The sequence below is a fragment of the Schistocerca nitens genome, chromosome 2, assembly GCF_023898315.1.
Source record: "Schistocerca nitens isolate TAMUIC-IGC-003100 chromosome 2, iqSchNite1.1, whole genome shotgun sequence".
Classification (NCBI taxonomy): Eukaryota; Metazoa; Arthropoda; class Insecta; order Orthoptera; family Acrididae; genus Schistocerca; species Schistocerca nitens.
The window spans coordinates 110,986,315-111,000,588 of NC_064615.1; the positions used below are offsets into that span (position 1 = coordinate 110,986,315).

Below are 14,274 nucleotides of genomic sequence, written 5' to 3' on the forward strand. Positions count from 1 at the left end.
TTTTGGAAAATATCACTCTGTATGTTCAAATATACACTGCGCAAATACGGATGTAATGAGTACGTACATATTAGTTCGTAGAAGGTACTACATTTTTGGAGAACAGAGTTCAAAATTTATGGTACATCGACAAATTAAGACTTTAAATTAAATTTTATTTAAAAAACGAAAATAAAAAACATTATAAAAGTTGGGTATACATCAGTTAGCAAAATGTCACTACTATGCAGTTACATATTTCCAGAATTTATACATTGTGAATATTGTAGAAACAATTTCTATCTGGTACAAAACACAAATAGGTGTTACATTTGGTACACATTACTTTTGTTATTTTTTGACATTTATTATATTTACATCTGGCAGATTTTTCACAGTAGTTAGGCCAGTGATCGATTCTGTCCTTCCTGATGTCAGCATTTGCTGTATTTGGTTGGCTGCCTTCTCTTTTTGGTGCCACTGCCTGGTGAGCTATCCAGCGATTGTCTCTTGGATGGTTTTCCTGACCAGCATAAGGATTCAGCAATATCAAGCTTGAAATCAAACAAAGCCATCTGGGTTTTCTCTTCAATACTATTTTCATGACAGGCTCTCTTGTAAAGTAGCCAAGCAACAACACAACTCATGTCCAATAAATGGAAGAACAGTCTCATGTAATATTTCTTTGACCTGATTTTCGTTCTGTACAGAGCTAATAAGGAGTCAATAGTGTCAACACCTCCCATAAACTTGTTGTACTCCTTCACAATCTTTGGGCATTTTATTTCGATATGTTGCTTTGTTTTTTTGTCATATCTTGCAACCTGGCTTTCTGGGTGAGTGCCTGAAAAGGTGCCCAGAAGGCTGACACACCTGTTGTCTTGCCATTTCACAAGAATCAGGTCATATCCAGAAACAGATGCAGTGGATTCAACAGATGTGCCTCTTCCCTGCTTTTTCATTTCAGCATCAGATGGCATCTTATTGTTTCTCACTCTATTCAACTGTACTGTTCCCAGACAGTGAATACCACATTTTACCAGCTCAACTTGAAGCTCTGGACTGCAGAACCAGTTATCATAGAACAGTTTATGATTTTTGTACTTTGGTATTCTTTCAGCCAATCTGAGCACTACATTTCCACTGGCGTTTACATTAGGAAGATGACTGGGTTGATTGACGGGTCCAGAATAGATTTCGAAATCATAAATAATACCACTGGCACCTGCTGTGCAATATATTTTGTAGCCCCACTTTTTTGGTTTCTTGGGATTATACTGTTTCAAGCTACTGTGACCTTTGAATGGCACAGTTTGTTCGTCCAATGCAAGGTGTTCTTCAATTGGTATTTTTGATAAATTTTTTCGCAGCATATCTGAGTATACAGTGCACGTCAGTGGCACAGTTACATCACATGAGCTAGTACAGAGTTCTGAAAATATGTATATTTAAATATACACAGTGCAATAGAGGGTTAAATCACTGCCGCATTGGTGCTGTTGCATTCTACTTCATGGAGAAAACTGTGACAGAACTAACCTATCTAAACGTGCTTCAAACCTGGTTATCTCCTCGATCTGAAGGTGATTCAGATGACTTCATCTTCATGCAAGACGGTGCCTCGAGTCATTTCTTTAAGCAAGTCCGAAGTTACTTGAATGACACCTTTCTAGGACGTTGGACCTGAAGAGGAGGAGAAGTGGATGAACTTCATAAGCGTGATTACGCAAAAGACCGCGTTTTTATCCCCCTATGCCTGACAAACTTGAAATCCTGCAACATCGCATTGTTGACGTTGGGAATTTGATAACGAAAGACCACCTGCTTCGAGTGTGTCAGGAAATGAGCCACCGTTTTGATATTTGTCGTGTAACACATGGTATTCGCATTGAATTTATAAAAATTCGAACTTTTCTCTTTCCAGGAACGTTGAAATTGTGTTTCTGTCTTTTGTAGTTTGGAAGCAGTAAATGTTTGTAATGTTTCCATAAGGTGAGGTTCAACAGCCGTAAAGTATTTCATAAAAAGCATTTTAACAATCAGCTGTTTATTTGTCCCATTACTCATCTACCGTTTTCGGTTATTAGCCATCATCCAGGATGTAGGGTACAACAGATTAGTTAAAAACATCCCATAATCCTTTGAGGCTGAATAATATCGAAATTGTCGAGTGAAATTGTACAAACACCTGATGTAATTTGTCTTAGAGTACTGAGATATGACTGTCAGTATTTTTTTTATTTTTAGAGCCCAGGACATAAAATAATTACGAAAACTAATAAGTATTGATTCACATAACAAATTTGCAAAATTAAATATGTCCAGTAGTATTTATGACACAGATTCAATAATATATACAAACAAGCAGCAGATAAACAAGCAGCAAGATGATTATATTTTTTGACGGGCCCAGCATTCGGCTGTTATGACAGCAGTTTCGCTGGCTACAGCAAGATCACAGACAGTGCATGCAGCCGGTAGGTTCCTGCAGACTAGCAGATGTTGTTCGTCCTGTACGTCACCACACTGACAAGTTTCCTTTTCCCGGCGGGGTCAGGGATTTTCTCTGCCTCGTGATGGCTGGGTGTTGTGTGCTGTCCTTAGGTTAGTTAGGTTTAAGTAGTTCTAAGTTCTAGGGGACTAATGACCACAGCAGTTGAGTCCCATAGTGCTCAGAGCCATTTGAACCATTTGAACAAGTTTCCTCCTCATTACCGAAGCCCCACTTCCTGAGGTTGGCTTTGCACCTTGACACCCAACTCGCAGTCTGTTCAAAGTCTTCCAGGTCACGTATGACAGGTGTGGACCTTCGGCTATTTCCTCCTTGACCGTTATGTGATTGTCTTCAGCTAGGGAGTCTCGCCATAGTTTTCTGTAGGTAGATTTTTCTCGACCTCAGTCTTGGTTGTTGAGGGTCATGTCCGAACAAAGGATGTCTAGGGTCGATTTCTTGTTTTTTCTTCTCCACTTCTGTTGCAGCTTGCCTTCGAATGCGTGGCGGTGCTATACCCATAATTTGGTACAGCTTATGGACAGGAGTAGGTCGTAAGCAGGCTGTAACAATGCGTCGTGTCTCGTTCAGGGCTGTATCTACATGTTTAGTATGTGCAGGGTTTTGCCAGACGGGTGTTGCGTATTCTGCGGCGGAGAAACATAGTGCCAAGGAAGATGTTCTGAGCACGTCCGGCTTGCGGATGATGTTGTTCCCCGCTTTTACTTTGAGGCTTGTTTCTTCACAGTGGGCTTTGAATGTGAGCGATCGGTCCATATGCACCCCAAGGTATTTAGGGGTTTCGCAGTGGAGTAGTTGTTTTCCTCTCCAAGTGACGTTCAGTTTCCTTTTGGCTTCCCTATTTATAAGATGCAATGCATAGACTTGGGTCTTTCCAGTGTTCGGTTTCAGTTGGTTTTATCGTAATACTTGGCCACATTGTCAGTTTCACCTCTACTTCCTCAAAGGTATCACCTTGGACAGCGAGTGCTGTATCATCAGCGTATATGAATGACTTAGTTGAGGAGTTAATTGGCTGGTCATTTGTATAGATATTATATAATAGCGGAGACAGCAAACTTCCCTGAGGGAGACCATTTTTCTGCATTCTCCATCGACCCTTCTTGTCTTGGAGAGCCGGCCGTGGTGGCCGTGCGGCTCTAGGCGCGTCAGTCCGGAACCGCGCTGCTGCTACGGTCGCAGGTTCGAATCCTGCCTCAGGCATGGATGTGTGTGATGTCCTTAGGTTAGTTAGGTTTAAGTAGCTCTAAGTCTAGGGGACTGATGACCTCAGATGTTAAGTTCCATAGTGCTCAGTGATGGGTCGGCAGCTGGGCCAACACCTTGCAGATAGAGGTGGCTTAAAAGGCACGCTAGACTAACGCAGACGGGCGTGAAGTACTGGAACAGGATACGTAATTAATGCTATGAAGAAAAGTACGTAGCTGGTATAATACTTATCTTTAATCAATCATTGTGGTACATCGCACAAAGGAGACTTTAATTACAATCACTGTAAGGCTAATGGCGCCTTGCTAGTTCGTAGCCATTAACTTAGCTGAAGGCTATTCTGTCTCTCGGCTAATGAGAGAGAAAGGCTTCGTACGTCTAGTCGCTAGCTCTGTCGTCCGTACAACTGGGGCTGAGTTCGAGTCAGTCTCTCGAGACCTGCCTTGTGGTGGCGCTAGGTTTGCGATCACACAGTGGCGACACGCGGGTCCGACATGTACTACAGGACCGCGGCCGATTTAAGCTACCACCTAGCACGTGTGGTGTCTGGCTGTGACACCACACTCAGAGCCCTTTGAACCAATTGTCTTGGAGAGAGACGAAGTATCTCCTGTTTTGCAGCATACACTGAAGGATCTGAGTTAGTCGGTAATCCCAAAAGGACCAAAAAGAACAAAGGCTTTTATCAAAGCCAGCCCTTAGAATTATATCCATTAATATAGACTGTCAGTATTGTAAGATAAATTATATCAGGTGTTTGTACAATTTCACTGGATAATTACGACATTGTTCAGTTTTAAAGAAATATGAGATGCTGTTACCTAATCTGCTGTACGCTACAACCTGGGCGATGGTTAATAACAGAAACTGATAGATGACTAATGAGACAAATAAGCAGCTGACGGTTAAAATGTATTTTATATAATAAATATTTGAAATCTGTTCCTTCTTTTTGAATAGCCCTATCAACTATCCAGTGTTTTTGGCAGTGGCAGCATGTAAACACGGTCCTTAAAGTACCCTCAAAAGAAAAACTCACAAGACATTAAGTCAATCGACCTGGGGCGGGCAGAGCGAGGGGAGTGGGAAGGGGGGGGGGGGGAAGGGGGCAAGAGAACAGTTCCAAATCGCCTTCATCATTACTCCCTACACAACATAATGTTCGTCGTTTAGGTAGCGACCGACATCGATGTCTAATGAGGGTGCGCCCGTCTGGTTGGAAGATGACATTCTCCGAATCAGCAATCAGTTGTGGAAACAAGTGCAACTGCAACATATCAAGGTAAGAGGTACCCTTCACAGTCGTCTTACCAAAGAAAAACGGCCCATACAGCTTCGTCCGTGACATTCCACAGAAAAAATTAACCTTCGCCAAATTTTGTTCATGTGCCATAATTCAGGATTTTCAGTGCCTCACACGCTAACATTCTGACGCCTATGCTTTCCAGATAAATGGAAAATTGTTTCGTCGCTGAATATCAGTTTGGAGGCAAAATGTTCAGCCTCAAGTGCATCTGACATTTTGGTGCAGAATTGAAGGCGCCGGCCATGATCTTCCAGTTTTAAGTGTTGCACGAGCTACAGACCGTGCGGTTTGAAATGTAACCGCCATCGTAAAACATTGCGCATAGTTTGCTGCCGTATTCCTAGATCGTGCTTGCGTTGACTGTTGATTCTTTTTTGACTGCGTACGAAACGTCCCTCGCCATCTCCACGATTGCATCTGACACACATGGTCGACCGGTACTTTTCTGTTTACAGGGACAATCAGTCTCCCAAATTGTCGATACAACGCAAAATGATCTGTTTAAGTGGCGGTTCTGTTCCATGAGCCCTTCTGAATGCACGCTGCATTGTTGTAACAGATACACATCTTGCATATTTCAACGCTTAAGTTGGACAGTCGTGTTAATGTATCAGTCATATCATATTTGTACATTTGATCCTTTGGAAAATATAGAACTTTGAGAACGAATGAATTATTTATAGTAGCCCTGTCTGCTTGTAACATATCTGATAAGGTGTGGAAGAGCAAATGATTTTAAAACTGATAAAATCGTAGTTTACAAATATCTCCAGAGACGATACAGGTATACATGGATTTGACTGTAACGCATCCAGTTTTGACAAGCTTTACCAGAGACATTACAAGTGTATTTGCACTCGATGTATACATGCTTATTATTATTAAAATATGGAGATATCGTTTGACTACGCAGCTAAATGAAAAGCTGATTGTTTTTTCTCCATAAGAGTTTGGTTTCTTGTTATTTTCGAACCATCCTCAGTGGCTTATAGTATATGTTTGCTGTATGGTATAATAAATGTGTTTCCAATTACATTACCGTGAAAGGTGACGGCCCTTTGTGCATGCCATCTTTCACTCCTTGCTAATTCTGTAGTCGCTGTAAAGGCATTATAGCCATCTCAGCTACGTAGCGAGCCATCAGGACGGGTAAATGTAGGTATGATAGAGAACAACAGAGTCTGTTTGCCGCTAGCAATAATATTTGTGGCACTAGAGTTTTACTGTGTTGGCGAGCACAGTAGTAAGACGTGTCCAGAGCGGCAGAAGTCAAAGAATCAGCCATAGGCTCTTCCAGGAAAGCACTTGGGTTTCTACAGAAGCGTCACTCACCACTTTACGTGTGTGCGCAGGCCGTGGCCTCTCATAAAGTCGGCCCACGAGGGCAGCCAGTCTTCAGCAGGACAACGCCAGTGGCCTGCATTCCGTAGGCGTGTTACCCACATTGGGTGTGCTAAAAAAATGGTTCAAATGGCTCTGAGCACTATGCGACTTAACATCTATGGTTATCAGTCCCCTAGAACTTAGAACTACTTAAACCTAAATAACCTAAGGACATCACACAACACCCAGTCATCACGAGTCAGAGAAAATCCCTAACCCCGCCGGGAATCGAACCCGGGAACCCCGGCGCGGGAAGCGAGAACGCTACCGCATGACCACATTGGGAGTGCGACCGAGTGACGGGCACCGAGCTTTATGGTCGTTCTGGGAAGGAGAGCATTGTCCGTCGCAGGTGTGGAATGCACGCGCGTTCATCTGGCGCCATGATTAATGGGGGAGAACATAGTTTTTGGCGAAAAACTTTCTCATTGGAAGAATACCGCCCTGCCGTGTCTAGGCGGGAGTTCTGGCGCGGCGTTATTAGCAAACAATTGGCGCAATTTGCGCGAGCAGCTTGCCTATTGCTGGGGACAACTTTTGCCGGCTCCACAGGGATTTGGTGTCGAGGAGGGAAGAGAGGAGAGATTTTCGTGGCATTCGGTGGAGTCCATCGTAGAGGATGGTCTCGGCAGTAAATGTACATTGTACGCTCTGCAAAGTGGCAGAGATCCGCCACACAGGACAGTTCTGATTTTTGCAGCACACCAGCCATTATTCTCCCACGGCCAGTCTCCACAGCGCCCATGGGGTAGTTCAGTGGTGAGCATATCGGCAGCCCGGAACTATTAGCAGTCTGTGTTTGAGGAATTAGTCCTACCTGCAGAAAGTCCATCTGACCTGCAGCCCTTTATTTCAACCAACCCGTGTCGTATCGATGATCAGCTAGTGATTCACAATCCAGTACCTTACGTATAGTTGTTGTTGTTGTGGTCTTCAGTCCTGAGACTGGTTTGATGCAGCTCTCCAGGCTACCCTATGCTGTGCAAACTTCTTCATCTCCCGGTACTTACTACAACCTACATCCTTCTGAATCTGCTTAGTGTCTTGGTCTCCCTCTACGATTTCTACCCTCCACGCTGCCCTCCAATGCTAAATTTGTGATCCCTTGATGCCTCAGAACATGTCCTACTAACCGGTCCCTTCTTTTTTCAAGTTGTGCCACATACTCCTCTTCTCCCCAATTCTATTCAATACTTCATCATTAGTTATGTGATCTACCGATGTAATCTTCAGCATTCTTCTGTAGCACCGCATTTCGAAAGCTGCTATTCTCTTCTTGTCCAAACTATTTATCGTCCATGTTTCACTTCCATACATGGCCACACTCCATAAAAATACTTCCAGAAACGACTTCCTGACACTTAAATCTATACTCGATGTTAACAAATTTCTCTTCTTCAGAAACGCTTTCCTTGCCATTGCCAGTCTACATTTTATATCTTCTCTGCTTCGACCATCATCAGTTATTTTGCTCCCCAAATAGCAAAACTCCTTTACTACTTTAAGTATCTCATTTCCTAATCTAATTCCCTCAGCATCACCCGACTTAATTCGACTACATTCCATTATCCTCGTTTTGCTTTTGTTGATGTTCTTCTTATATCCTCCTTTCAAGACACTGTCCATTCCGTTCAACTGCTCTTCCAAGTCCTTTGCTGTCTCTGATACAATTACAATGTTATCGGCGAACCTCAAAGTTTTTATTTCTTCTCCATGGATTTTAATACCTACTCCGAATTTTTCTTTTGTTTCCTTTACTGCTTGCTCAATATACAGATTGAATAACATCGGGGAGAGGCTACAACCCTGTCTCACTCCCTTCCCAACCACTGCTTCCCTTTCATGCCCCTCGACTCTTTTAACTGCCATCTAGTTTCTGTACAAATTGTAAATAGCCTTTCGCTCCCTGTATTTTACCCCTGCCACCTTTAGAATTTGAAAGAGAGTATTCCAGTCAACATTGTCACAAGCTTTCTCTAAGTCTACAAATGCTAGAAACGTAGGTTTGCCTTTCCTTAATCTATCTTCTAAGATAAGTCGTAAGGTCAGTATTGCCTCACGTGTTCCAATATTTCTACGGAATCCAAACTGATCTTCCCCGAGGTCGGCTTCTATCAGTTTTTCCATTCGTCTGGAAAGAATTCGCGTTAGTATTTTGCAGCTGTGACTTATTAAACTGATAGTTCGGTAATTTTCACATGTGTCAACACCTGCTTTCTTTGGGATTGAAATTATTATAGTCTTATTGAAGTCTGAGGGTATTTCGCCTGTCTCATACATCTTGCTCACCAGATGGTAGAGTTTTGTCAGGACTGGCTCTCCCAAGGCCATCAGTAGTTCTAATGGAATGTTGTCTACTCCTGGGGCCTTGTTTCGACTCAGGTCTTTCAGTGCTCTGTCAAACTCTTCACGCAGTATCGTATCTCCCATTTCATCTTCATCTACATCCTCTTCCATTTCCATAATATTGTCCTCAAGTACATCGCCCTTGTATAGACCGTCTATATACTCCTTCCACCTTTCTGCTTTCCATTCTTTGCTTAGAACTGGGTTTCCATCCGACCTCTTGATATTCATACAAGTGGTTCTCTTTTCTCCAAAGGTCTCTTTAATTTTTCTGTAGGCAGTATCTATCTTACCCCTAGTGAGGTAAGCCTCTACATCCTTACATTTACCCTCTAGCCATCCCTGCTTTGCCATTCTGCACTTCCTGTCGATCTCATTTTTGAGACGTTTGTACTCGTTTTTGACTGCTTCATTTATTGCATTCTTATATTTTCTCCTTTCGTCAATTAAGTTCAATATTTCTTCTGTTACCCAAGGAGTTCTACTAGCCCTCGTCTTTTTACCTACTTGATCCTCTGCTGCCTTCACTACTTCATCCCTCAGAGCTACCCATTCTTCCTCTACTGTACTTCTTTCCCCCATTCCTGTCAATTGTTCCCTTATGCTCTCCCTGAAACTCTGTACAACCTCTGGTTTTTTCAGTTTATCCAGGTTCCATCTCCTTAAATTCCCACCTTTTTGCAGTTTCTTCAGTTTTAATCTACAGTTCATAACCAACAGATTGTGGTCAGAGTCCACATCTGCCCCTGGAAATGTCTTACAATTTAAAACCTGGTTCCTAAATCTCTGTCTTACCATTATATAATCTATCTGATACCTATTAGTATCTCCAGGATTCTTCCATGGATACAACCTTCTTTCATGATTCATGATCCAAGTGTTAGCTATGATTAAGTTATGCTCTGTGCAAAACTCTACCAGGCGGCTTCCTCTTTCATTTCTGTGCCCCAATCCATATTCACCTGCTATGTTTCCTTCTCTCCCTTTTCCTACTGTCAAATTCCAGTCACCCATGACTATTAAATTTTCGTCTCCCTTCACTACCTGAATAATTTCTTTTATCTCATCATATATTTCAGCAATTTCTTCATCATCTGCAGAGTTAGTTGGCATATATACTTGTACTATTGTAGTAGGTGTGGGCTTCGTGTCTATCTTGGCCACAATAATTCGTTCACTATGCTGTTTGTAGTAGCTTATCCGCACTCCTATTTATTTATTCATTATTAAACCTACTCCTGCATTACCCCTATTTGATTTTGTGTTTATAACCCTGTATTCACCTGACCAAAAGTCTTGTTCCTCCTGCCACCGAACTTCACTAATTCCCACTGTATCTAACTTTAACCTAACCATTTCCCTTTTTAAATTTTCTAATCTACCTGCCCGGTTATGGGATCTGACATTCCACGCTCCGATCCGTAGAACGACAGTTTTCATTTTCCTGATAATGACGTCCTCTTGAGTAGTTCCCGCCTGGAGATCCGAATGGGGGGACTATTTTACCTCCGAAACATTTTCCCCAAGAGGACGCCATCGTCATACAGTAAAGCTGCATGCCCTCGGGATAAATTACGGCTGTAGTTTGCCCTTGCTTTCAGCCGTTCGCAGTACCAGCACAGCAAGGCCGTTTTGGTTAGTGTTACAAGGCCAGATCAGTCAATCATCCAGACTGTTGCCCCTGCAACTACTGAAAAGGCTGCTGCCCCTCTTCAGGAACCACACGTTTGCCTGGCTTCTCAACAGATACCCCTCCGTTGTGGTTGCACCTACGGTACGGCTATCTGTATCGCTGAGGTACGCAAGCCTCCCACCCAACTGCAAGGTCCGTGGTTCATGGGGAAGGTACGTATAGTTAGAAAGCATTATTGCTATTACCTTGAGGTATGGACCGTTCTAGCTTGACTCCCTTCCTCTTTAATAAATTTGCCAGCTTTCAACATCGATTTGTGCATTTTGTTTCTGTTTATGTTACGTTGATCTTATACTAAATCTGGAAATTCGCGTGTTGGCTTTGTAATAAAATAAGTCTGAAAAGAGCAATATTTCATTTCGGTATCCTATTCGTCCTGACCATTTGAAGTATAAAAGAAAATTTGTGAGCCCAAGGTACGTAATAAGGGTAGGAAACTAACTACTGTGCTAGTGCCCGACTCGACTCCGCACTGATAGCACTAAATATGTACTGACGGACGTCTTGCCTGGGATAGCAATACTTTATTTATGAGTCATTGTATAGATTCATGATTGAAATTGAGAAAATATTAGGTAAATGAATATCATCACATTCATACAACTTAACTGATGTATGCAGCGCGCACCAGGAAAATTCTGAGGAGGCACGAATGTTATCTGGTCCATATTAATTTGGCGTTTGGGGTGACTCGTCGTGGGCGTATTGGAAGCTGCTAGCTGCAGCGTCGCTGGGTTCTGCCTGAATCATTGTGTTACTGAAAACCGTATCGGAATGCTGTAATATCCACGACACTATGTTCTAGCCACAAGACGGTAAAATGAACTAAGTGTACAAACTTCAACAAACGTTATCGATACTACGTATAAAAAGACTGTATCGTGTAAAAATGACGATAATTATTTCATTATTTCTGTAGTAATTTAATTTCTGTGTGAATTAAAACTATTATCAGAGAACTACATTCATAGACAACGACAATTACAATCTTTTTTGTTATCTGTGATAATTGTGGTTCAGTTGTTCTTCCTGTGCTAACCAATGAACTGTTCGGGCGTGAGACGTGTGAGGTCTGTGAAGAGAAAACCTGTAACTATTATTATTTGAAAAATAGAGTCATTATTGCCTAGACGTGAATTTGTATTTATTTCAATTGTAATTCAATCCTATTAACGTTTTTAAGTGTTAATTTTCAGCTCCGCAATTAGGAGGGCAGCCATTAGCGCTAGTAACTTACAGCGGAGTTTACTAGTAGCTGGTATATAAAATATGAAACATTTTTCATTGAGAATAATTTTAAATGCTAAAGAATAGAGAACAAAAGGCTTAAAGACTTTTATCTGAATATATTAACTTGATATAAAAGGAATCGAGAATAACAATAGACAATTTGACTATCGTCTGTCCGCCGCCATCTTAGCAAAAATATCTCCGCGGCAGTTTTGAATCGAGAATTTTAATAAACATAAATGTTGTTAGATATAAATGAATTGAAATAAATGTGCACCGGTGGTCCTGAATCTACTTTAAAAGATAGAACTCAACTCAGATTGAATATTTAAAAATAGTGCTCACAGCACGTTACGTAATATCAATTTCTTATTTGCTGATGTATGAAGTCTAACTATTTCGGACGATTTAAATGAAATATCTTAATAGGAGACATACGTCAGTGTTGTGCGCGGGTAGTATTTCGTGACTAATTGTTCCTTTTGCTAGAGAACAGTGCTTCCACCTTAAGTAACAGTTGTGCAAAATTTGATAAATGATATGCAATTTAGTGCCACTCACACGACTTTACAGACAACATTTCTACACAACGTCAAGTGGAGATTTCTTTACCAGAGTGACAAATACTATCCTGGATAATCATATTTGTGATCAAACGAATTGTTACGCTGAACAACAGGTTAAAATTGCTCTGAGCTCTATGGGACTTAACAACTATGGTTATCAGTCCCCTAGAACTCAGAACTACTTAAACCTAACTAACCTAAGGACAGCACACAACGCCCAGTCAACAATAGGTAACTGGTTTTATATATTTTTTTGATCTACCTGAAATATCATTTATAAGTAATTAAAGCCACGAAATACTATAAACCGGTTCCGCCACAATGCCTACAGAAGTTCCTGAGACGATCCTGAGTATAAGAACAGAAACTGTGGTGCGAGACATTAATTTATAACATGTACAGAATAGCAGTGGAAATAGTATCGATCACAGCGCTTCTAAAGAAGAGGAAATTTCTTTACCAAAGAAGACGAAGTATATATTCCAGAATTCGAATCAAGGGCAACTGCCAACATCAGTAAGTTAGAAGCAGATATCCTCGGAATAGTGAAACAGTGACTCACTTCTGGTCCACACTGTATACCATTTAAGTTCCTTTCAGAGTACGCTGATGCAATAGATCCATACTTAACAATCATATACAACTGCTCGCTCGACGAAAGATCCGTACCCAAAGACTGGAAAGTTAAATAGGTCACGCAATACTCAACAAAGGCAGTAGGAATAATCCACTAAATTACACGTCCATGTCGATATGCTGCAGGATTTTGGATCATACGTTGAGTCCGAACATTCTGAATTACCTCGAAGAGAATGGTCTATTGACACATAGGCAACACGGATTTAGAAATCATCATTTTTCTGAAACACAACTAGCTCTTTACTCACACGAAGCGTTGAATGCTATCGCCAAGGGATTCCAAATTAATTCCGTATTTATAGATTTCCAGAAGGCTTTTGACACCTTACCTGACAAGGGGCTTGTAACCAAAATTACATGCTTGTGGAATATCACCTCAGTTGCGCGACTGGATTCATGATTTCAAGTCAGAGAGGCCACTTCGTAGTAATTGACGGAAACTCATCTTCCTCGTCGATATAAGCAATTTAGGAGACTATCTGAGCAGCCGTCATAGGTTGTTTGCAGATGATTCTGTCGTTTATCGTCTAGTTAAATCATCAGAAGATCAAATTAATTTCAAAACGATTTAGAAGAGAGAGATCTGTATGGTGTGAAAATCGGCAGTTGGCCCTAAAAATGTCAAGTGTGAGATCACCCACATGAGTGCTTAAAAGGAGTCCGATAAACTTCGGGTACACCATAAATCAGTGAAACCTTAAGGCCGTAGATTCAACTAAATGCCTAGGAATTACAATTACGAACAACTTAAATTGGAAAGTACACATAGATAATGTTATGGGGAAGGCGAACCAAAGACTGCGTTGTATTAGCAGAACAGTGAGAAGATGCAACAGATCTACTAAAGTAACTGCCTATGCTACGGTTGTCTGTTCTCTTCTGGAGCACTGCTGTGCGGTGTGGGATCCTTACCAGATATGATTAACGGAGTATGTAAGAGAGGGGCAGCATGTTTTGTATTAGCGAGAAAAAAGAGAAGAGTGGTACAGTATTTGGGGTGGACATCATTGAAACAAAGGCGTTTATCATTGCCGTGGGATCTTCTCACGCATTTTCTATCACCAACTTTTTCCTCTGGATGCGAAAATATTTTGTTGACACTGACCTTCGTAGAAGCAACGATAAGGGAAATCAGAAATGACACAGAAAGACACAGGTGTTCGTTTTTTCCGAGCGCTGTTAGAGAATGGAATAATAGAGAATAATTGTGAAGGTGGTTCGGCGAAGCCTCTGCCAAGCGCGTAAGTATGATTTACAGAGTAGCCATGTAGATATAGAAGCAGGTGTAGAAGAACAAGATATGTATAGATGTATAGATTCTGACAACAATTATTTTGTCTGACACAATGGCTTCCAGTTTATTCCCTACTGGAACACGCTGACTTAATCCGTAGAGACGTGCAGGAAGCAG

At 41.5% G+C, this 14,274-nt stretch overlaps 1 protein-coding gene across 1 annotated transcript; it reads right to left on the reverse strand.

The window, feature by feature from the left end:
• Positions 1-413: 413 nt before the first annotated feature.
• Positions 414-1,352, reverse strand: LOC126234864 (piggyBac transposable element-derived protein 3-like). Its single transcript, XM_049943605.1, has one exon. It carries the CDS (start codon positions 1,350-1,352, stop codon positions 414-416), a length of 939 nt encoding a protein of 312 aa, XP_049799562.1.
• Positions 1,353-14,274: the final 12,922 nt, after the last annotated feature.

Bases quoted from the DNA above. Each gene is read 5' to 3' on its own strand.
- LOC126234864 (XM_049943605.1), bottom strand. From the start codon at position 1,352: ATGCTGCGAAAAAATTTATCAAAAATACCAATTGAAGAACACCTTGCA.